The sequence below is a fragment of the Chiloscyllium plagiosum genome, unplaced genomic scaffold, assembly GCF_037043375.1.
Source record: "Chiloscyllium plagiosum isolate Xiang-an unplaced genomic scaffold, Cpla_swu_hap1 HiC_scaffold_10, whole genome shotgun sequence".
NCBI lineage: Eukaryota > Metazoa > Chordata > Chondrichthyes > Orectolobiformes > Hemiscylliidae > Chiloscyllium > Chiloscyllium plagiosum.
In genome coordinates this window covers 69,661,319-69,686,676 of record NW_028270148.1, presented here as the reverse complement: position 1 = coordinate 69,686,676, position 25,358 = coordinate 69,661,319, and the positions used below count along the sequence as shown (strand labels likewise).

Here is a 25,358-nt window from a genome sequence, read left to right as displayed (position 1 = left end):
CTGGGCTGAGGAGTAGCAGATGGAGTTTAATTTGATAAGTGTGAGGTGCTGTAAACTCTTAGCAGGGCTTATATACCTTAATGGTAAGGTCCAGGGGAGTGTTGCTGAACAAAGAGACCTTTTGAGTGCAGGTTCATAGTTCCTTGAAAGTGGAGTTGCAGTTAGATAGAATAGTGAAGAAGGTGTTTGGCATACTTTCCTTTATTGGTAAGAACATTGAGTACAGGAGTTGGGAGGTCATGTTGCAGATGTACAGGACATTGGTTAGGCCACTTTTGGAATATTGTGTGCAGTTCTGGTCTCCTTCCTATCGGAAAGGTGTTGTAAAACTTGAAAGGGTTCAGAAAAGATTTACAAGGTTGTTGCCAAGATGGAAGATTTGAGCTATAGGGAGAGGCTGAAAAGACTGGGGCTGTTTTCCCTGGAGTGTCTGATGCAGAAGAGTGACCTAGAGGTTTATAAAATCATGAGGGGCATGGATAGGATAAATAGACAAGTTCTTTTCCCTGGGATGGGGGAGTCCAGAACTAGAGGGCATAGGTTTATGGTGAGAGGGGCAACAGTATTCCAAATGTACTCTGACTAGTTTTAGCAACACCTCCCTAGTTTTATACTCCATTCCCTTTGCCTTCCTTGTTACCACCTGATCTTTCATAATTCGTATAAGGACTGTGGTCTTCCTCCATTTAAATAATACTCATCCTAGATTAGATTAGGTTCCCTACAGTGTGGAAACAGGCCCTTCGGCCCAACAAATCCACACCAACCCTCCAAAGGGTAGCCCACCCACACCCATTCCCATCTGACTAATACACCTAACGCTATGGGCAATTTAGTTCACCGGACCTGCACATCTTTGGACTGTGGGAGGAAACCTGAGCACCCGGAGGAAACCCACACAGACATGGGGAGAATGTGAAAACTCCACACAGTCGCCCGAGGCTGGAATCGAACTATGGTCCCTGGCATTGTGAGGCATCAGTGTTAACCACTGAGCCACTGTTCTGCCCTTATTCTTGTATTATTGTTGTCAAAATGCGTAATTTCACATTTTCCCACATTACATTCCATCTGCTGAGTTTCTGCTCGCTCGCGTAACCTGTCCACATCCTTCTGCCGACACTTTGCATCATTAAAAGTTAAAAACAAGGACTGCAGATGCTGGAAACCAGATTCTAGATTAGAGTGATGCTGAAAAAGCACAGCAGTTCAGGCAGCATCCGAGGAGCAGCAAAATCAACGTTTCGGGCAAAAGCCCTTCATCAGGAATACAGGCAGAGAGCCTGAAGGGTGGAGAGATAAGTGAGAGGAGGGTGGGGGTGGGGAGAAAGTAGCATAGAGTACAATAGGTGAATGGGGGAGGGGATGAAGGTGATAGGTCAGGGGGGGTGAAGGGTGGAGTGGATAGGTGGAAAAGGACAAGTCATGGGGACAGTGCTGAGCTGGAAGTTTGGAACTGGGGTGAGGTGGGGGAAGGGGAAATGAGGAAACTGTTGAAGTCCACATTGATGCCCTGGGGTTGAAGTGTTCCGAGGTGGAAGATGAGGTGTTCTTCCTCGAGGTGTCTGGTGGGCCCTAAGGGGAAACTTTTTCATGCAGAGGGTGTTGCATGTATGGAATGAGCTGCCAGAGGAAGTGGTGGAGGCTGGCACAATTACAACATTTTAAAACACATCTGGATGGGTATATAAATAGGAAGGGTTTAGAGGAATATGGGCCACATGTTGGCAAATGGGACTAGATTAGGTTCGGATATCTGGTTGGCATGAACAAGTTGGACCAAAAGGTCTGTTTCCCTGCTGTACATCTCTATGACTCTAAATGCCTGGAATACACTGTAAGCGGAGGTGGAGGAGGCGGATACAATGGCAGCATCTAAGAGACATATACATGAATAGGCAGAGAATAGAGGGATATGGACCACACAGAGGCAAATGTTTTTTAATTTAGAAAGGCATCATGTGTCAGCACAATCTTGGTGGGCCAAAAGGCCTGTTCTTGTTCTTTGTTCTTTATTGTAAAGGATGCAATAGCAGAGCATTTAGAAATACATGATATGATATGATCAAGCAGATTCAGCATAGGTACACAAAGGTGAAATCATGCCTGACAGATTTATTAGACGTCTTTGAGGACATAACCAGTACGATTGATAGATAAAAGGAAAGCAGTGGATGTAATATGTTTGGATTTTCAGATAAAGTTTGATAACCACTAATTAGGTTATTTATTAATATGAGTCCATGGTGTTTGAGGTAGTATATTGGAATGGATAGAGGATTGACTAAATAACAGAAAACAGTTGAAATAAGGGAGGCATTTTCAGGATGGCAGTCTGTAACTGGTGGTATCCAACAGGGATCAGTTCTGGGACCATGTTTATTTTACAATATATATTAATGATTTAGATTAGAAAAGTCAATGTAAAATAGCCAAGTTTGCAGGTGACACACAAAAATTATTTTCCAATGTAAAAGTGTTGGATTCATAGTAATTATGTTATGAACTATACTTCATATCTAAAACGATGATCAGGACTTTAGCAACTGCGTGGAGGTGGAGGGCTGGTAAAAAGACAGGGAACTACTTAGAGGTATCAGGAGCTTACCGACAGGCCATCTATGCTAAAGTTGCCAAGCATGTCCCCTTATTGGGAAGAGCAACTTGGGGTCTTTTTTTCTTGTTTTACTTTGACTGTGATCCTAACTCCCCTTGTAAAAGTCCTGCCCATTGATGGGAAGCAGAGTAGCCTCAGTGAAACTTAACCTGTTGGTAATATTTGCTTTGATTTTTAGCTGGGCAGATGCACAGAGTCAACTCCAGCAGATAGAAGCTGCATTTGATCAGGAGGCATCAGCTGTATTGATGGCAAGACTGGGAGTTTTTAGGGCTGAGTCTGAGGAAGGCCCTGATGTACTTCGTTGGTTGGACAGACAGTTAATCCGACTGGTAAGAACATCAAGTACATATGTAAATCCAAAAATGCAGTTGTCTCATTTCACATTGAGAGTTTATCAATTTAAAAACCTGTTCATTATTTTCTGCCCTTTTTTCCATCAGTGTCAGAAGTTTGGCCAGTTCCACAAAGATGATCCTAGCTCCTTCAGACTTTCAGAAACATTTTCCCTTTATCCACAGGTAAGTTCTTATTTTAGAAGTATAATTTTATATAATGAAATTGTGAAGAAAGCTGTGATGGCATGATCTGTGAAAATGGTCTCAAACATTATCTATTCCTTCCCAAATTTCACAAACCAGACTGCCCTGATGGGACCATCATATTAGCATGTTCCTCTCTCACTGAGCTCATTTCTTCCTACCTTGACTCCATTCTCTCTCCAATTGTCCAGACCCTATCCACATACATCCGTGATTTATTTGGTGCCTTCCACCATATTAACAATTTCCAGTTCCCTGTCCCTAACTGCCCCACTATTCACCATTCCCTCCTTACGTCCCTCCTATAATCTGAGACCTATCTGCTTCTTCTTTGACAAGATGTCTTAACAATCCCTATCCATCACAACTGTCCTCCCGCCTGGCTGAACTGTTCTCTCACTGAACAATTTATTTAATTCGTTTCACTTCTGCCAGTCAAAGGAGTAGCTATGGGTACTTGCATGGGTCCCAGTTATGCCTGCCTCTTTGAGATCTGTGGAACAATCTTTGTTCCAGTCTTACACTGGTTCCCTCCCACAACTCTTTTGTCAGTACATTGACGATTGCTTCAGTACTGCTTCATGCTGTCACCAGGACTTTGAAAAATTGGTTCACTTTGCCTCCAATTTCTACCCCTCGACAACTTTGACATCATCCATTTCCAACAGTTCCCTTCCTTTCCTTGACCACTCTGCCTCCAATTTGGAGAATGAACTGTCCACTGCCATCCACTACAAAGCCACTGATTCCCATAGCTACCTTTACTACAGCTCATCACACCCCACGTCCTGCAAGGACTGTTTTCCAATTTCCCAGTTCCTTTGCCCTATGTCGCAACTGTTCGGATGATGCCACCTTCCAAATCAGCGCTGCTGAAATGGCTTGCTTCCTCCATGACCATGTTTCCCACCCACTGTGATTAACAGGATCCTCATCCAACCTATTACACCTGTTTCCTCCCTTGCTCCTTCCTCCATCACTCACAACAGTGTAATCGGGTTCCCCTCCTCCTCACGTTTTTCATCCTACCAGCCTCCGCATTCAAAGAATCATTCTATGTCATGTCAGACAACTCAAGCAGAATGCCACCACCAAACCCATTATCTCCTCACTCCCTCATCTGCATTTTGCCGAGCTTGTTCCCTCTAGTCCATTCCACAACAACCAACACTACCCCCTCCCCATAGCACCTTCCCATGTAACTGCAGAAGGTGCAACATCTCCCCCTTTACCATCTCCTTGCTCACCTTCCAAGGGCCTAAACAGTCTTTCCAGGTGAAGCAGCATTTTACCTGTACCTCCACCAGTCTTGTGTATTGTATTTGCTGCACCTAATGTGGCCTACTCTATGTTGGAGTAATCAAATGCAGATGGGGTGACTGTTCTGTGGTACACCAGTCTATGCACAAGCATGACTCTGACCTTCCCATAGCTGGTCATTTTAACACAGCATCCTGTTCAGATGCCCACATGTCTGTCCTCAGCATGCTGCAACGTTGCAGTGGATCACAGTGCAAATTCGAGGAACATCTCATCTTCAGACCAGGCACTTTACAGCCTTCTGGACTTAATATTGAGTTCAGTACATTCAAATTTTGAACCAACTCCTATTTCTTCCCTTCTAGCTTGTTACATTCTGCAATCATGTACTCCCCCCAATCCCAGTGGGACTGGCTGTCCTTTCAAGTCTGGCAGGAGACATACCATTGTTCTACCATTCTCACATTCCTATCACTTAATCTTAACTATCAACATCTTTTCTCCACCAGCAGCCTTCATCCACAACCCCCAGAACCCCACCATCCCCTCCAAACAAAACTGCGTAGCATAAATGCTGTGCCCTTCTCACTTCACTTAGACATCTACTTTCAAAACGTTAGCTTGCACTCTCTCCATGGATGCTATCTGACCCCGTGATCTCCAGCATTTCTTATTTTCAATACAGATTTCAACACCTGCAGCAATTTGCTCCTATATGTAGGTTTGTTTATCTTTACAAAACCAATTCTCAAAGATTCATTTGCAGTCATCCTCCAATGGGTGGTCAGTCCTCTTTTGACCTTTTGAGAAGGCAGTGAATTACTTCTAACAATGGTTTTAGAAATGAAAGCACCCAGGTGACTCAACCGGAAAATTGTGGGATGAAATTAATACTCAGTGCCATAAACTGGGACTGTCCCAGATTACGTGCCTGACTAATGCTGTGTTATGACTAGTGCTGGAAAAGCACAGCAGGTCAGGCAGCATCCGAGGAGCAGGAAAATCAACACTTCGGTCAAAAGCCCTTCATCAGGAATAGAAGCAGGGAGCCTCCAGAGTGGAGAGATCACTGAGATTCTTGTGGAGATTCTTATAGACTCTGGTTTCCAGCATCTGCAGTCCTTGTTTTTATCTAGTTGATTGTAACCTTACTGCGAATCCTCTTGCAAGGATGCCTGCCTTGAAGAAGTTTTCTTCCTCTCTCCACAAGAATCTGTGATCTCTCCACTCTGCAGGCACCCTGCTTCTATTCCTGATGAAGGGCTTTTGCCCGAAACGTCGATTTTCCTGCTCCTCGGATGCTGCCTGAACTGCTGTGCTTTTTCAGCACCACTCTAATCTAGACTCTGGTTTCCAGCATCTGCAGTCTTTGTTCTTACCTAATGCTGTGTTATGACAATCATGGTTCGAATGGAATGCTACAGTTACCCTAACGAAGGGGATGAATCAGTCAGATTGTAATAGGTCGCTCTTTAGCGCTCAAACATCTGGTGGCAAAGGAATGGTTGTGGATGTGGTTTGATTCTTCACCCTGCTTCCCCCTCCCCTTTCAAAATGGGTGAATTGTCTATGGAACGATAGAATTCCTACAGTGTGGAAACCGGCCCTTCAGCCCAACAAGTCCACACAGACCCTCTGAAGAGTAACCCACCCAGACCCATTCCCTTACTCTACTTTTCTATATACCCCTGACTAATGCACTTAACCTACATGTCCCTGAACACTATGGGCAATTTAGCATAGCTAATTCACCTAACCTGCACATCTTTGGATTGTGGGAGGAAACTGGAGCACCTGGAGAAAACCCACACAGACACATGAAGAATGTGCAAACACCACAGAGACAGTCACCCGAGGTTGGAATTGAACCTTGGTACTGTAAGGTAACAGTGCTAACCACTGAGCCACTGTGCTGTTCTACTACTAAAACTGTTCCCTGTGAAGAATAAGTATTTGAAAAAGAGACAGTGACATAACTAAGGGTCACAAAAAATAGGTGGAAAAGGTGCCTCTGTGAGAAGAACACCCTTCGCATCTCTGGTTGTAGACTCTCCCACAGGGGAAACAATCTCTCTGTATCTATCTGTCAATCCCCTTAAGAATCATCTTTGTTTCAGTAAGGTCACTCCACATTCTACTAAACTCCAATGAGAGGCCCAACATATTCAGTCTCCCTTCAGAAGACAGTGTATCCATATGCAGGACCAACTTAGTGGACTGGACAGCTTCCAATGTTAGTATACCTTTCCTTGGATAAGGGGACCAAAACTGTTCACAGTATTCCAGATTTTGTCTGACTAGTGCCATAGTTTTAGCAAAATTTCCCTTTTTTATTCCATTTTCTACCCAGAAAAAACATTTTACAAATTGTAAGAGAAATTTCCATTTATTTCAATTCAGAACCTGCCTTATGGAGTCATAGCCATACAGCATGGAAACAGATCCTTCGGTCCAACTTGTCCACGCTGACCAGATATCCTAAATTGATCCTAAGTAATCTCTCCTCAGAAATAAAAATAATCAAGATCACTCCACAGATTTTAAAATACACATGAAAAAAGAGAGAGCAGATAATGAAGGGCAAGCGCACAGCCTGAAAGTTGCACCAGTTCTGATCAATGATGTTACACAGCTTACAAATTGCTGACATTTTAAAATTCTCATTTTTATTTAATCCCTTCATGAGCTGGTTTCTCTTTGTACCTCTTATCTCTTCAATCAATAATTCAGAAATATTTGGCCATTTCCCCATTTCCTGAAAATCTTTGATTTTCATCAGTGTATAATCGCCAACTGTGCCTTCAGCTATCAAGACCCTAAAATTTGATATATCCTTGCCAAACCTCTTCTGCTCTCAACCATTTTTAAAGCACTCCTTGAAATCTAATTGTTTGATTTGGTTTTTTTGTCACTTGAAATTTTGTTTCTTTACACTCCATGAAATACCTCAGGACATTTAACGACAATAACTGCATTACATAAATGCAAATTAGAACTATAATTTCCTAAAGACAAAGAGAACTTTAATAACAATGTTCTGTTAAACTGTAGAATTTACACAGCAACAATAAAGATAGCTAAGGTCACTTGCACTATCTGCAAGATGTGGAGGAGTTGGTATTGGACTGGGGTGGACAAAGTTAAAAATCACATAATACCAGATTATAGTCCAACAGGTTTATTTGTGCTTCCAGATAAACTTGTTGGACTATAACCTGGGGTTGTGATTTTTAATGTTGACTACCTGCAAGGCATTTACTGTGAAGTTGCTTTGATATTTCACCATATGGTAAACAAGTCATTCACTGTAGGAGGAAAAAACACCAACCTGTTTGCACCTCTTTAATATTCATACAAGTATCTCTGAACAGTTTCATACTAAACATCATAACAGACTGGAATATTCCCTCCACAGAAGTAACTAAACAAAGTCACTCCACATACTTTAAAGCACACGTGAAAAAAAAAAGAGATAACAGATAATGAAGGGCAAGCACATTGCCTGAAAGTTGCACCAGCTCTGGTCAGTGATGTTACACAGCAACCTTCTGAAACAATTTTGAGATTTGTCATGCAGAATCAATCCTCATTTGAGGTCTCTTACCCTGTCTCAGACATCCCCTCTTGTTCTCCACAATCTTTCCATCTCTATACTTTCTCACAACCAATCATTGACTCACAATACAAATTCTCTCCCTCTCCCTCGCCCTCGCCCTCGCCCTCGCCCTCTCCCTCGCCCTCTCCCTCGCCCTCTCCCTCGCCCTCTCCCTCGCCCTCTCCCTCGCCCTCTCCCTCGCCCTCTCCCTCGCCCTCTCCCTCGCCCTCTCCCTCGCCCTCTCCCTCGCCCTCGCCCTCTCCCTCGCCCTCGCCCTCTCCCTCGCCCTCTCCCTCGCCCTCGCCCTCTCCCTCGCCCTCTCCCTCGCCCTCTCCCTCTCCCTCTCCCTCGCCCTCTCCCTCTCCCTCGCCCTCTCCCTCGCCCTCTCCCTCGCCCTCTCCCTCGCCCTCTCCCTCGCCCTCGCCCTCTCCCTCGCCCTCTCCCTCGCCCTCTCCCTCGCCCTCTCCCTCGCCCTCTCCCTCGCCCTCTCCCTCGCCCTCTCCCTCGCCCTCTCCCTCGCCCTCTCCCTCGCCCTCTCCCTCGCCCTCTCCCTCTCCCTCTCCCTCGCCCTCTCCCTCGCCCTCTCCCTCGCCCTCTCCCTCGCCCTCTCCCTCGCCCTCTCCCTCGCCCTCTCCCTCTCCCTCTCCCTCTCCCTCTCCCTCGCCCTCTCCCTCGCCCTCTCCCTCGCCCTCTCCCTCGCCCTCTCCCTCGCCCTCTCCCTCTCCCTCGCCCTCGCCCTCGCCCTCGCCCTCGCCCTCGCCCTCTCCCTCTCCCTCTCCCTCTCCCTCTCCCTCTCCCTCTCTCCCCCCTCCCCCTCCCCCTCCCTCTCAATAGATGGTATCTGACTTCAGACTATTTGAAGCAGTTTCTGCATTTCTTTCAGTTTTAACGGGTTCCTTCACAGTCTTGATTATCTCCAAACTACTTGTCAGCTTATTCATTATTTTTGAAATTCACTTATTTATGGCAGACAATTTTCAGATATCAAGGTCCCAAACAAACAGCAGTGAGATGAATGACTGACTGACTGTTAATCAGTCTTTGTGGTAACAGGAGCATGATGGTATAGTACACTCCTGTTTGCGCCACATTATTCCATGTGACCCCGCCCCCTACAGCCACTACAACAAGCAGATATTGGCTAGGTTTATGTTCCATCCAAAAGATAGGAACATTGACAAGTAGTCAGCCTGGAATGAACTGTTCAATTCCCATAGCTGTCAGTGTGAGCCCAAATGTGTGACATTCGTCTCCATTTTGATGCCTATTTTATATTTTTGAAAGAAACAAGTCATTTTTTAATTATGATATAGAAAATAACTGTTGCTGCACTGCGGTTGTATAAAGTTGAAGTTCGTACTCCACTATCTACCAGAACACTACAATTCTAAATAGGCCTATAGCCAAGTTAACAAAGATAAATTGAGATCCAGAACGAAAGGATGGTGGGTGGTGGTGGAGGCAAGTGGTAATATTAATTCACCCACTTGTTGCTTTGACATACATTATAGTTTTCAATCCTCTCAGCCATGCAGTACCAATTCTTTGCCTGGTGCAACTTCAAAAACAAGCTGTAAAACTACCAACCATAGTCAATCTATTGCTTGAATCCAACACCAAGCTTAAAGCTCTCACTTTCACCTAGTTTCATGCACTGAATCAGGAACTCGTTCCGCCCATTTGACAATTCAACGAGGGAAAGCAGGAAACAACATTGGAATGCTTCCATGAATTTCTAAATGGCTTCAAGAAAACGGGTAAACAGGTGGGCAGAAGTGAGAAATAAGCAAAGCACAGTTAACCTGCGTGCTCGGTCTATATTTTTCTCTCTACTAAACACAATGAATTTTACTTGCAGGGAATCATCTGACGTGAACAATTCAAACAACACCCACGGCTTTCATTTCTTTTTGATGAATCATTTAAATGAGACATTTTTGGTGAACTTTTACAAAATGCACACCCATTCAAAGCACTTGCAGTATGTTTGGGTGGCATGATGGCTTAGTGATTAGCACTGCTGGCTCACAGCGCCAGGGACCCAGGTTCAATTCCACCCCTGGGTGACTATCTATGTGGAGTTTGCAAATTCTGTGTCTATGTGCATTTCTGCCGGGTGCTCTGGTTTCCTCCCACAGTCCAAAAAAGTGTATGTTAGGTGGATTGGCCATGCTGAATTGCCCATAGTTTTCAGGGATGTGTAGGTTAAGTGCATGGGAAATGCAGGGTATTGGGGCAGAAAAGGCAAGGAGCTGGGTCTGGATAGGATGCTCTTTGGAGGGTCGGAGTAGAGTTGTTGGATCAAATGGCCTGTTTCCACACTGTAGGTGTTCTATGATTCTATTATATTAAATATTTCCTGTCAATAGTTCCCTTTCTAAGCTTAGCAAAACTATGTAATTACTTAATGTGTACTGTTTAAATATTAATTACAGCTAAAGAGTGTGTAAATGAGACAGAACATTATTTTGCTTGGACAACTATTTATTTTCTGATTGTTTTTCAGTGCTAATCATTCAAGCTCTTTGACTATGGGTTAACTCATTGATCCCAAATCAGCAGAGTCACATATACATGGTGAAAGATTATAGGAGAGGAAAAGGTGGTGAAGTAGAGTAAGAGAAAAGAGTAAATGGATAAAATTAAATCAGGTTGGCGAATTCTTAAGACGAAGTAATTTCTTAAAAATGTACATTATTTTTCAAAAAATAAAATTTCAAGTTCTATTTTTTATCATAAACTATTTTTTTCCAAAACATATATTCAAGTCACAATTTTTTTAATTTTAACAACTGGATCAACTTCTGGCATCTACTGGTATTCATTTTCATGGCTGCACTCTAGATGCATAATACACCAACCCACCCCCATGAAAAATAAACAAAGATTGGCATCTTCTGGAAATTCAATGGAACAAATTCAATTTGTAGGTGCCACTTAATTTCAATTGAAACTAACTGTTTAGAATCATTGAATCCCTACAGTGTGAAAGCAGGTCTTTTGGCCCATTGAGTCCACACCAATCCCCTGAAGAGCATCCCACCCAGCGCAACCTCTACCCTATCCCTGTAAACCCGCATTTCCCATGATTAATCTACATAGCCTACACAACTCTGAACACTATGGGCAATTTAGCATGGCCAATATACCTAACCTGCACATCTTTTGACTGTGGGAGGAAACAGGAGCATCCAGAGGAAACCCAAGCAGATACAGGGACAATGTGCAAACTCCATACAGTCACCTGAGGGTGCTGTAAGGTAGCAATAGTAACCACTGAGCTATCATTCCACCCTGAGTCCACTATTTTACCAGTAAGAAGGCTACAATGTAAACTGGAAATACTGGAAAACACTCAACAGGTCAGGCTGCACCTTTAGAGTGAAAAACATAGCTAACGGCAATGGTCATCTCCAAATCAATAAGTAATCCAACCACCTCACATTGATGCTGTGGTTCTGTTCGCCGAGCTGGAAGTTTTTGTTGCAAACATTTCGTCCCCTGTCTAGGTGACATCCTCAGTGCTTGGGAGCCTCCTGTGAAGCGCTTCTGTGGTGTTTCCTCCGGCATTTATCGTGGCCTGTCCCTGCCGCTTCCGGTTGTCAGTTTCAGCTGTCCGCTGTAGTGGCCGGTATATTGGGTCCAGGTCTATGTGTTTGTTGATGGAGTTTGTGGATGAGTGCCAAGCTTCTAGGAATTCCCTGGCTGTTCTTTGTTTGGCTTGCCCTATAATGGTAGTGTTGTCCCAGTCAAATTCATGTTGCTTGTCGTCTGCGTGTGTGGCTACTAGGGATAGCTGGTCGTGTCGTTTCGTGGCTAGTTGATGTTCGTGGATGCGGATCGTTAGCTGTCTTCCTGTTTGTCCTATATAGTGTTTTGTGCAGTCCTTGCATGGGATTTTGTACACTACGTTAGTTTTGCTCATATACCGGCCACTACAGCGGACAGCTGAAACTGACAACCGGAAGCGGCAGAGACAGGCCACTATAAATGCCGGAGGAAACACCACAGAAGCGCTTCACAGGAGGCTCCCAAGCACTGAGGATGTCACCTAGACAGGGAATGAAACGTTTGCAACAAAAACTTCCAGCTCGGCGAACAGAACCACAGCAACGAGCACCCAAGCTACAAATCTTCTCACAAACTTTGAACCTCACATTGATATTCAACAACATTATCATTTAATGTTCCAGCCATCAATAGCCTGGGACCAATTCTCCCTCTAAGTTTTTTCAGCACATAGACCTCTGAGGTGTTTGCAGCATCGACTTCCTAAACCAGATGTGCTAATGTGTCAGTACACCAAGTGGCTACATCACTTAGGACTGTCATATTCTAGAAACCAAACTGGAATACCATTGTAAACACTGTGGCTACTTGAACGAGGCTGAGACCAAAGATTCTGTAGCAAGCATCTCACCTCATTTCTCGCCAATGCCTGATCACTATAAGCACAAATCAGAGTAATTGAATTCTCTCCACCCTTGAGGAGACTTGTCACAACATGCTCTGACATGCTCACGACCTCCAGCAGATAGCTGCTGGGATTGGTATCTTTCCTTTCTTGGACATTTTAGTTCTGTTAATCTGAATGTCAGCCTTTACAGCTTTGAGGGATTTATACAATGATAAATATAATCTGATTTGTCATGTAATGTTTTCAGTAATTATTTTATTGTATTTTTAGTTTATGTTCCATCTGAGAAGATCGCCTTTCCTTCAGGTTTTCAATAATAGCCCTGATGAATCATCATACTACCGGCATCATTTCATGCGACAAGATCTAACACAGTCTCTAATCATGATTCAACCCATTCTGTATTCTTACTCTTTTTATGGCCCACCCGAGGTGAGATTTAGTATATCAATAATGCATTGAAAGTTAATTACCAAGTTTACTCAACTGTGTGAAGATTTTACATAAGAGTTCTGAAATATTTTCAGTGCTCAAAAGCTTTATCCTATTTATGTCTTACATGTACAACTTAACATGTGACAGTTTTCAAGCAAAGTAAACCTGAAAGGGTAAAAAAAATTGGCGATACTCAGCAAATCTGAATCTAATCTAAAATCTGCAGTTTGTATGAAGAGAGAGGTAGGGTTAATGTTTCAAATTGATGACATTTTATCAGAATTAGAGAAATATTTAAGTAATAGATTTTATATGGATCAAAGTAGGAAGGGTAGATAAAGAGCAAAAGGCAAGTCCTTTCAGAAGGATTGAGATATTGAAATATATTTCAAATTTTCACCATTCGCAGCATTTTGCTATTGTAAGCCTGGCCAATCTTTGGTTTGAGAACTAAGTTTCGATTTGAACATGATCTCAACCAGTGTTGTACCACGATATATAATTGGCTCCTGTACCTGGGTTATCAAGAGAAAAAAGGTCCAGCTTGGTGATTCTGATTGTTATCAATTGGCTTATGCGAGAACTGCATGTGCAATGGCAATTAATTGCAGCTTAGCTGTTGTGGAATAGCCTGTTGCTGCTCATTGTCGAGGCAATCACCTGACAATGTTCACTTGGCAGATTTCTGTGGGGGACTAAAACCCCTCCAACCGTGGTCCTGTTTTTTTTAAAAAAAACTAAGAATGCTTTTTGGTATTTCTTGTGAATTGTCATGCATAAAAAATGAAAAACAAAATGTCTTTTTTTCACAAATACTCATGTTCTGTAATATCAGAAAACCACTTGAAAGAAAAATTAGGATGCATTCAAGGAGTTAATTATCATATTGTAAAGTGCAAACTGTATTCTAGGGAAATATTCTATATATAGCTCATTGATTTTTTTTTCCCCTCAGTCTAAGTTTGTACTCTTTATGATTCCACAGATTTCCGTATAGTAAACACAGTCACCACCTTTTTAAATTATGTAATGTATTAGTATACTCACCAATTTATAACCTGTTATGACAACTTTAAACTAACAACAGTGTATATAAACTAAAAGTAACATACTGTTGATGCTGAAGGGTGGAAGCACAAAAGGATGGGCAGGTAAAGAAAGAGCAACTTGGTTAATGTTAAGTGTAACCTTACTCTCAGACATAAAAGATATTGCTCAAAATAGCATTTAAGAAAACTTAGTCGAGGGACTTAAATACGCAAACACAAAGGGGCATGACCTGTAAAGTCTTGTGGTGGAAGCCAGGAAGTGAATATAAGGTAGAAATGATATACTTAGTGAACAGTAAATATGATTGCCATAAAAATTACATGTAAAATAATTAGGGATAGGTAAGTAGAAAGCAAGGTGAAGATGTTTAAGCAAATTCCAGCAGCCCAGCTGTCTGCTGGAAGAACTAAGTAAATAGACTGACACTACCTTGCAAGCAGTGTGCTGGAGCAAGGAATGGAGGAATCCAACCTAATATTTGTATCCCATCTCACTACTGGAGTATGCTTGAGAGCTTCTGTAATTTAATTTAATGTATCAATCTTTGTGTAACATAAGTCATGACTGTCTTAAGTAATGAACGGTAATAAGTTTTCATTCTTGTCTTCAGCCAGTGCTTTTAGACAGTAGCAGTATCTTGCCAGACCGGATACTCCTCATGGACACTTTCTTCCAGATTGTTATCTATCATGGAGAGGTTAGTGTTCAGTAAAATACTTGTAGAAAATGTTACTCTCTATATTGGTTTTCTATTTTTCTGAAAACACAAGTCAATTTCTCTTTTCATTGCATCTCGGCAGCTTGATAGACCAAGTGTTACTAATTTTTGATAAAACTCTTCTTGCGTAGCAGTAATCAGTTCAAGAATTTGTTTTATAGATCTGTTGTACGAAAACTCTACTTTATTTTTAAACAGTACTATGAGGCTTTATACATGAATCATAAAAGAATAAAATTGTGTCCATCAGATGAGGCCATTTCAGTCAGTTCAAAGGTAACAAATACTGACCTTTCCAAGATACCCAGATCCCATATAACGATCACGATTAGCTGTGCCGCAACTGTACGCACCCAACAGTAAGTGAGTGCTTGTGCCATTTTATAGGCCAGTCTATCCATGTGAATGACAAATCAATAGTCCCAGTGTTTGATATAGGTTTCTTCAGTGGTCAACAGTTCATGCTTGGAATGTGTTGCTGGAAAAGCGCAGCAGGTCAGGCAGCATCCAGGGAACAGGAGAATCGATGTTTCGGGCATAAGCCCTTCTTCAGGAATGAGGAAAGTTTGTCCAGCAGGCTAAGATAAAAGGTAAAACAGATAAAACTGTTTCTCCTCAAACAGTTCATGCTTGCCTACCTATGACTAGAATCTATTTATTTGTAATAAATCGTAATCCTTGTTCAGGTCAGAAACCTAAACCACATTTTCTGTCAACCTGAGTCTGAAAAGCAGATCAGTTGGGCAATTTTGCATACTTGATAAAATTTTTAATTTTTGTGACAACTCTGGGAATAACAGGGCTTGATTTCCAGTGCATTACCCTATTGAGATATAACTTCATTTGGTAAAGGAATTTAATAATGATTAACCAAAGGGCAAAATTAGAATAAAACCTCTCATCGCTTATTGAGTTATATTTCAAAGAAAGCCAGTTTGTGCAATTGAAGGTCAATGGTCTTACTGAAATCTTGAGATGATGGTCACACTGGAAGACACTTTGCTTTATGATTTAAGCTGAGCTCCTGTTTTTGGGTGTTTTTCATGAAATCCGGTTTTATTTGCTTATAATAAATAATCAATCCAGTAATGCTCCCTCTCAGGAGTTTAATTTTAATTAAGAATATCTTGTTTAGTGACATGATAATGCACCTGGTTTAGGTATTAATAATCTGCTTACATTTTTGGATTTTTGATGACCCTTTAGACAAAATAAATTAGCACTTTTGGAAGTTTCCGAGAGGTTAAACAAGAAGGGGGAAGTTAAATTGATTGGACAGCTTTTTGCAATGCCAGTAGCATGGATTCATTTCCTGTATTAAATGAGGTCACCCTCAGTAAGACGTTCAACAAGGTGCGTCATGGGAGACTGGTTAACAAGGTTAGAGCTCGTGGAATACAAGGAGAACTAGCTATTTGGATACAAAATTGGCTTGAAGGTAGAAGTGGTGGTGGAGGGTTGTTTTTCAGACTGGAGGCCTGTGACCAGTGATGTTCCACAAGGATCAGTGCTGGGTACACTACTTTTTGTCATTTATATTAATGACTTGGATGTGAACATAGGAGGTTTAGTTAGTAAGTTTGCAGATGACACCAAAATTGGAGGTGTAGTGAACAGGATCTTGATCAGATGGGACACTGTGCTGAGAAGTGGCAGATGGAATTTAATTTGATAAATGTGAGGTGCTGCATTTTGGGAAAGCAAATCTTAGCAGGACTTATACACTTAATGGTGAGGTCCTGCAGAGTTTTGCTGAACAAAGAGACCTTGGAGTGCAGGTTCATTGATCCTTGAAAGTGGAGTTCCAGGTGGATAGGATAGTGAAGAAGGTGTTTGGCATGCTTTCTTTTATTGGTCAGAGCATTGAGTATAGGAGTTGAGAGGTCACATTGCAGATGTACAGGACATTGGTTAGGCCACTTTTGGAATATTGTGGTCAGTTCTGGTCTCCTTCCTATCGGAAAGATGTTGTGAAATTTGGAAAAGATTTACAAGGATGTTGCCAGGGTTGAAGCATTTGAGCTGAATGCAGAGGGTGACTAGGCTGGGGCTGTTCTCCCTGGAGTGTCAGGTGCTGAGGGGTGACCTTTATAGAGGTTTATAAAATCATGAGTGGTATAAATAGGATAAATAGACCAGGTCTTTTCCCTGGGGTGGGGGAGTCCAGAACTAGAGAGCATAGGGTTAGGGTGTGAGGGGAAAGAGGGGCAACATTATTCCAAATGTGGTCTGACTAGTTTTAGCAACACCTGCCTAGTTTTATACTTCATTCCCTTTGCCTTCCTTACTACCACCTGATCTTTTGTAATTTTTATAAGAATTTTGATCTTCCTCCATTTAAATAATACACAGATTAGATTAGATTCCCTACAGTGTGGAAACAGGTCCTTCGGCCCAATAGGTCCACACTGACTCTCTGAAAAGTAACCTATCAACACCCATTACCATCTGACTAATGCACCTAACACTATGGGCACATCTTTGGACTGTAGAAGGAAACAGAACACCAAGAGGAAGTCCGTGCAGACATGGGGAAAATGTGCAAACTTCACACAGACAGTCATCCGAGGCTGGAATCGAACTCTGGTCTCTGGCACTGTGAGGCATCAGTGCTAACCATTGAGCCACTGTGCTGCCCTAATTCTCGTATTCTTGTTGTCAAAATGCGTAATTTCACATTTTCCCACGTTACATTCCATCTGCTGAGTTTCTGTTCACTCACTTAACCTGTCCACATCCTTCTGCATCATTAAGGGGCAACTTTTTCACGCAGAGGATGGTGCATGTAAGGAATGAGCTGCCAGATGAGGTGGTGGAGGCTGGTTGGGTATATGAATAGGAAGGATTTAGAGGGATATGGGCCAAGTGTTGGCAAATGGAACTAGATTAGGTTAGGATAGCTGTTCGGCATGGAAGAGTTAGACCGAAGGATCTGTTTCTTGCTATATATCTCTGACTCTGTGACACCTGCCATCTGAACCTTGTCGCTTATGTGAGGCACAGTGACCTCAGGTTAATGCTGTCTAATGAGAGGGGAACTCTGTAGTCCTCTGGGACTATGGTGACTTTTCACAAGAAATCTTTCAGTCCTGATTCATATTATTTTCATACACTTCCAAACTGGCTGATTGAGAGTATTATTATCCCTGGTCTAGAAGACAGTAACTCTCTTTAGTGATTAAACTCTATACTGCATTTAAAAAATTTTGAAGTGTGCAAATTAATAAAAATGTATCAAATACAACATTAATTTCATAGTGCTCAAACTGAAGCAAACCGAACATTTGTATAATGTAATGACCTGAAAACCTAGTGTTTGTTTTTAAAAAAAAGTTAATTAATATATTAGTGATATCACTAATGTGTAGCTATTGAACAATGATGAGTAGTTGATTGTACTATTTGTTTGTTTTATGCACGTGTGCCATTATTAAATTTTTTTTCAATTTTTAAAACAAATTTAAAAATAATTGCCAAGTGTATTTAAAAATGTTTTTATTTAATAAAGGAAATAATAAATAATAATGTATTTGCTGTTTCTTTAGACTATAGCTCAGTGGCGGAAGGCTGGATATCAAGATATGCAGGAGTATGAGAACTTCAAACAACTTTTGCAAGCTCCCCTAGATGATGCTCAGGAAATCCTTCAGACCCGCTTTCCAATGCCTCGTTATGTTGACACAGAACATGGACAGAGCCAGGTAAATGTTATGTTTAACACTTGAAAAATTGCTGAAATAAAACTTTTGGAAAGGACAAACAACTTGATTAATTTTCATTCTCTTTCTGTTGGCAAGAATAACCAGTCATGATTATTTTAAAGGGTCAAATTATCAAGTTGCTTTTAGTGTTTTAATAATACTTGTGTTATAAAACTGTTGTTTCCACTGTACAGTCTGTTCTGATATAACGCAATAGTTCTGTACCCGTGCAATCCCACATTATAAGGAAATCATGTAATAGCAGCACCATTTAAACCAGTGGGACCGGAATCACATTATAGCCAATACAGGGAAGGAAAGGTTACATTCTACAAATGACAATTAAATTTTTCAGTTGCGTTGAAGAAACATGTGTTATAGCAGAACTGACTGTACTAATTTTCTAGCCCATTGAAAGATTCCCCCACAACCCCAATTTAGGCAGTTCAACAATTATCAAAGATATCTCACAACTGGTTTACCCATTTAATGAGACCTGGTGCTCAGTGCTAACTTGGCTTAGTGAGTTAGAGGACAGATAAGATTGCAAATGCTTTCGCTGACACCATTCATTTCTATGCTTATAAAAGAAAAACACCTTTGACTGACCTTTGTCATGGTCAAAACTTTTGAGACGTTGATGACCCAATTCAAGAATTACAAATGCAGAAAGAAATTGTTGAAAAATGATTTTTAAAATTGACCCACTTGGTTTTTATCTCTCTCTTAGGCTCGATTCCTTCTATCAAAAGTGAACCCATCACAGACTTATAACAACTTGTATGCATGGGGGCAGGTTGGTATCTTCTTTACAGTTCTTATTTAATATGTTGGGGTTTTAATGCTATATATTTACCAGAGGTTATGGGCTCAAGTGCTACTCTTGGACTGAGCACAAAATCAAGGTTGGAGCTCCAATAAAGTGCTGAAGCAATGTTGCTCGTTAGAGGTGCCATGACTTTGTTGAAATATGAAAACTGTTTGTCTTCTCAGGCCAAGATAAAACATTCCAAGATACGGAGATGCCGGTGTTGGACTGGGGTATACAAAGTTAAAAATCACACAACACCAGGTTATAGTCCAACAGGTTTAATTGGAAGCACACTAGCTTTCGGAGCGATGCTCCTTCATCAGGCAATCACCTGATGAAGGAGCGTTGCTCCGAAAGCTAGTGTGCTTCCAATTAAACCTGTTGGTCTATAACCTGGTGTTGTGTGATTTTTAACCTCATTCCAAGATACTGTTTGAAACAAAAATAGAGGAATTATTCCGAGTGTCCTGCTCAAAGTTTATACTTAATTTGTTTGATAAATGTTGATTTATGTGGTCATAAATAACATTGCTTTTCGTAGGATCCTGCTATATACACATTGATTGCCATCTTTCCTACATTGCACGATAACTGCACTTCCAAAACATTGGCTGTGATGTAAAGTGCTACATAAATTCAACTTTCTTTTCAAGCAAGATTTGAAAAGCACCGATAATCAATGAGTCATACCGCATGGAATCAGACCCTTCGATCCAATTCGTCCGTGCCAACCTCGCCATCCTAAAATGATGTAGCCCCATTTTCTTGCATTTGGCCCATTGCTCTCAAAACATTTTCTATTCATATATCCCGAAGCCTTTTAAATGGTGTAATTGTACCCTCCTCCTATGACTTCCTCTGGCAGCTTCCATACACACAGCACCCTCGGTGAAAAAGCTGCTTCTGAGGACCTTTTTAAATCTTACCCCTTACTTTGGCCCTATATCCGTCTAAGCTTTCCAAATCATACATTCGTCCAAATGTATTTTAAATGTTGTAATTGTACCAGCCTCCACCACCACTTTTGGCAGCTCATTCCATATGTACATCTGCATGAAAAAGTTGTGCCTTTTTTAAATCTTTCCCCCTTAAAACTATGCCCTCTAGTATTGGACTCCCCCTACCCTGAGAAAAGGATCTTGGCTACTCACCTCATCTATATACCCCTCATGATTTTATAGACTTCTGTAAAGTCACCCCTCAGCCTTTGATACTCCAGGGAGAAATGCCCCATAGTATTTAGCCTCTCCCTATACTCAAATTGTCCATGCCCTGACAACATCCTTCATTTTAGAAAAAAAAATTATAAGAGTGCAAAATAAAAATTGGGACAGACACTTATGAATAAAGTAGAAATGAAAATGTCATGAACAATGTTCATTTATTTAAAATTGATTCCATAAATTTCTCCAGAAAATAATTGTCATGCACACTTAACAACAGGCCAGAATTATAAAATTGTTTTCAGTACCAGGTTGGTTAGTTAATACTCAGATCGCTATTAAAAAATACACCTCACTGAATAATGCTCAACTTTAATGGGATTTAGATTAGATTAGATTACAGTGTGGAAACAGGCCCTTCGGCCCAACAAGTCCACACCGACCCGCCAAAGCGCAACCCACCCATACCCCTACATTTACCCCTTACCTAACACTCCGGGCAATTTAGCATGGCCAATTCACCTGACCTGCACATCTTTGGACTGTGGGAGGAAACCGGAGCACCCGGAGGAAACCCACGCAGACACGGGGAGAACGTGCAAACTCCACACAGTCAGTCGCCTGAGTCAGGAATTGAACCCGGGTCTCTGGCGCTGTGAGGCAGCAGTGCTAACCACTGTGCCACCGTGTCGCCCACTATAAGCGTGGAAAAATAGTGGGGAAGTTCTCAGTTGTCCATTTGATCTCATTGTTGGTTTTGGAAGTAGATCCATGATAGGCTGCATAGTGGCGATTTCAATAATGGAGTCCAACTTCAGGATTTCTGATTAATCTCCATTTGCACTGAATCCTGAAGTTGAGCTCAGGTTTTGAGGTGTAATTGGCAGAAAATACTGACAAATCAACATTAGAAGTGCCATAAACTCTGTGAATGTTATAATTTGTGTCCCCTAATTAATTTAACAAAAATATATTGGAAATTTATAACTCATTAGAAAAGAGAGTTTTACTTTTCTTAACAATTGGTTTAATTTTTTTAAAATGATTCAGTAAAATCCACTGTGTGAAAATTAATTTTGCAATATATTTTTATAGATAAGAATAATTTCTGCCAGAGAACAGATTATATATTTTAGTTCAAATTAATCCAGGGTGGCATGGTGACTTAGTGGTTAGCACTGCTGCCTCACAGCACCAGGGACCCGGGTTCAATTCCCACCTCAAGCAACTGTCTGTGTGGAGTTTGCACATTCTCCCTGTGACTGCATGGGTTTCCTCCAGGTGCTCTGGTTTTCTCCAAAGATGTGCAGGTTAGGTGAATAGGCCATGCTAAATTGCCCGTAGGGTTAGGTGGATTAGTCAGGAGTAAATATAGGGGGGTGGGTTTCTTTTCGGAGGGTCGGTGTGGACTTGTTGGGCCGAAGGGCCTGTTTCCACACTGTAGGTAATCTAATCTAATATATTTTAATAGCCCATGATTTCATTTTTATTCGGCCCATTTCTAATCTGATGTTTTTTTTTTCCTTAGGAATCTGGAGCGCCTATCTTGACTGATGATGTCAGTCTTCAGGTTTTCATGGATCATCTTAAAAAACTAGCTGTGTCTAGTGCTTCATAAATCCATTTGTTTATAGAAGAGCACAAGGAAAATACTGGGAAATACTGGATGTTACATAGATTGTTTATTCTAGATTATAATGGTTTAGTTGTATTCATCTTTCTTATTTGTTTTGCATGGTATTTGATTATTATATCATTTCTCCTCTCTCATTCTCAAAATCACTGCATTCTTATGAGCAATACTTTATTATTTTCTGGTAATATTATGTCGTCTACTACATATCATTCCATCTATCTTTTATATAAATGCAAGAGTTAGAAATAAATAACTTAAAAATGTTGACTAATTACCTGTCTAAATTAGGTTTAATTATTATTTACATGGGGTATTTTTAAGTTTTTTCTGAAATTATGGCATTATTTTTGACCATTTGTTAAGGATAACTGGAACTTTAAGCAGAAAGAATATTGAATTTGAAGACTGTTGCAAAGTTAATCATTGTAAAATCCCCACTTTTTGGGAAGACAACTGGAGGACATCGTTATGCATTATAATGAATATCATAATTATAGTTACCTTCAGTACATTTACAAACAAGATTTGATTGTTACTTTGCTTACATTGAAGCAGCCTGTGTCCATATGCAGGAAAACCTGGAAAATGTCTAGGCTTGGCCTGGTAAGTGGCAAGCTACATTTCACTCCACACAAGTGACAGGCAATGACCATTTCCAACACTAGCATATCTAAACATCTCTTCTTGATATTCAGTGGCATTACCGATAATGAATCTTTTACTATCAATATCCTGGAGTCCCATTGACCAGAAATTTGACTGTTCTAGCCATAAAAAATACTGCAATTGTTAGAGCAGGCCAGAAACTAGGATTTCTGTATAAAATAACGAACTTCCTGTCTCCCATCTACATGGCACAAGTCAGGAGTGCAATGGAATACTATCCACTTGCCTGGATGAATGTAGTTCCAACAACATAAAAGGAACTTAACATTATAGAGGACAAAGTAGCCCACTTTCTTAGCACTCCATCCACCACCTTCACCATTCAATGCACATGGAAGCAGTGTGTATATACACACCTGAAGGATTGCAGCACTTTAAGGAAGCTCACTACCATTTTATTGAGCAAACAGGTGGGGACACAAAATATGACTAATTGATGATACTCCCTTTCCATGAACAAATAAAAAACAAATGTCTGCCTTATGTAGACATTCAATTTTTGCTTTGACCTTAGGGTAAAAAAGTTGATTTTAATTCTGCCTTTAAATACCTGAATTGAGCAATCAACATTTTATTTTCCCCTGACGCAGGACGGGATTCAGAAAAGGAAATATGTTTGATAGCTATTTTTTTTTTTTTTAAATGTATAACTACAATGCCTGCTAAAATTTTGCTGATTTTCTTAACAGAGTTTTCCCTCTGTTTTTGTCACCAATTTGACCTTCAAATTGTTTTCTAAATGGCCAAAATCAAAAGTTCCACTCACCAGCCACAGAAAAGAACAAACATGCAAACCAGTGGAGAAGTGTGTGGTAAATGAAAAAAATGCAACAGCATTTATTTAGTGTCTTTAATGCAATAAAACAAACCATCATGATGCAGTAATAGCATTATCAAAATTTGTTGCTCACCGCACAAGACAATGGGAGATAATCAACTTGAGAAGTTAACTTTGTTCTGGTTTTTTCAAATTTGGGATACCATTAGGATAGGTAAAGTACTTTTAAAATAATGTCATAAGTGGAGAGGGGCAACAGTTGTAGAAAGAAAATTTTGGAACCCTCCGACTCAGCAGCTAAAAGCATGAAATAAGGTACTCAGTAAAGAGATTTGAGCACAAAGGAAAAGCAATGGTAAGTGCCCAAAACTTACTGGAATTGAAGAAACAATTGAGAGAGGTCAAGTCAAATAACCAGTGGCAGACAAAGTACATGTTGTTGGAGTGGAGGAATTAAGTTGTCCACCTGAAACAAAAAACAGAGATGAACAACACCTTATTGTTCCAATAAATTGTAGATGATCTTTGAATCCTGCCTAATGTTTTTAGCGTAAAATTAGTTCTGTACAATGATCAAATTTAATTAAAACCGAAACAACCGAGGATGCTATAAATCAGAGACAAAAGTAGAAATTACTGGAAAAGCTAAGCAGGTCTGGCAGTATCAATGGAGAGAAATCAGAATTAAAATTTGGTTCAAGTGATCCTTCCTTTAAACCCTTGTCTAAAATAGTTTCTAGCAGGATTGGAAACAATCAGATGATCCATTTTAGTACTAATAATTACTGTGAAAGATGGTGGTGACTTTATTTAGCATCTAATCTAAATAAATCATTTTAAAGCATTTTGTGAATTAAATTATTTTAAGCATTATAAACTGTTTTAGCTGCAAACTGCTGATCCTCTAGTTAGTATGTCGTTCTGTTTTAAGGATGAATCAAGGAGTAACGCTTCTACAAGATATTCTATGACCCTGCAAGCATCTTTCAGTTGTGTTATGCTCATCAGATGATGGTGGCAACTTTTAGTTTGTGTTGTCCTTCCCTTAATCTTCAGACACAGCAGTTGTGGTTTTCTTCCAATCACCAACTGAACCCACCAATAAAGTCACATTTGTAGATATGAAGGTCTGAATTGCAAGCACATGATTTCAAACTGGGCAATATGTGGAAATGTTTTTTTTAGATTAGATTACTTACAGTGTGGAAACAGGTCCTTCGGCCCAACAAGTCCACACTGACCCGCCGAAGCGCAACCCACCCAGACCAATTCCCCTACATTTACCCCTTCACCTAACTCTACGGGCAATTTAGCAAGGCCAGTTCACCTAACCTGCGCGTTTTTGGACTGTGGGAGGAAACCGGAGCACCTGGAGGAAACCCACCAGACACAGGGAGAATGTGCAAACTCCACACAGACAGTCGCCTGAGGCAAGAATTGAACCCGGGTCTCTTGCGCTGTTAGGCAGCACTGAGCCACCGTGCTACCCATATTTTAAATATTAAGAACAAAAGCTATGGAAGACTTCAAAGGTTAATGAAAATAGTTACTGACCGGCATAATTGTTTGTGCAATGCATGAACCTTGTTTACATTTAATGTAGATTGTGATTTGAATGTAAAACTACACAATATTAATTGTGGAGAAATAATGAAATATAAAAAGGGTAGAATGCATCAAGTGATGAAATCCAGAGGTTTAGATTGATCTCCTCACTTAAAATATGAATTAGTAAGACAAAAGTGCTTTCTGCAGATGTATCAGCCTGTCTTGTCAAAGGTCTTGCTAAAGTCCTCTGCTAGATATATAATCCTTAAGGTCCCTTCTTAACCCTTGCTGCTCCAAAGAAAAGAACCTCAGTCTATCCAATCTTTCCTCCTAGCTCAGACGTCCAGCCCAGACACAGTGAAAGACACAAGGTGCACGAATCTTTATTCCGTTTCCACCACCAGGAAGAAGGGAAACGCCC

At 40.9% G+C, this 25,358-nt stretch overlaps 1 protein-coding gene across 2 annotated transcripts in view; it reads left to right on the top strand.

The window, feature by feature from the left end:
- The window catches only part of LOC122552902 (protein transport protein Sec23B), a 72,494-nt gene extending 48,261 nt beyond the window's left edge, over window positions 1–24,233 (top strand). For both annotated transcript variants that reach the window (XM_087991433.1, XM_087991434.1), the window contains exons 14-20: window positions 2,796–2,949; window positions 3,061–3,138; window positions 12,702–12,863; window positions 14,527–14,613; window positions 18,180–18,335; window positions 19,066–19,131; window positions 21,838–24,233. In XM_087991433.1, the coding sequence (XP_087847559.1) occupies window positions 2,796–2,949; window positions 3,061–3,138; window positions 12,702–12,863; window positions 14,527–14,613; window positions 18,180–18,335; window positions 19,066–19,131; window positions 21,838–21,927 (793 nt within the window). In that variant the 3' untranslated portion in view covers window positions 21,928–24,233. The remainder of the gene's footprint in view (window positions 1–2,795; window positions 2,950–3,060; window positions 3,139–12,701; window positions 12,864–14,526; window positions 14,614–18,179; window positions 18,336–19,065; window positions 19,132–21,837) is intronic.
- Window positions 24,234–25,358: the final 1,125 nt, after the last annotated feature.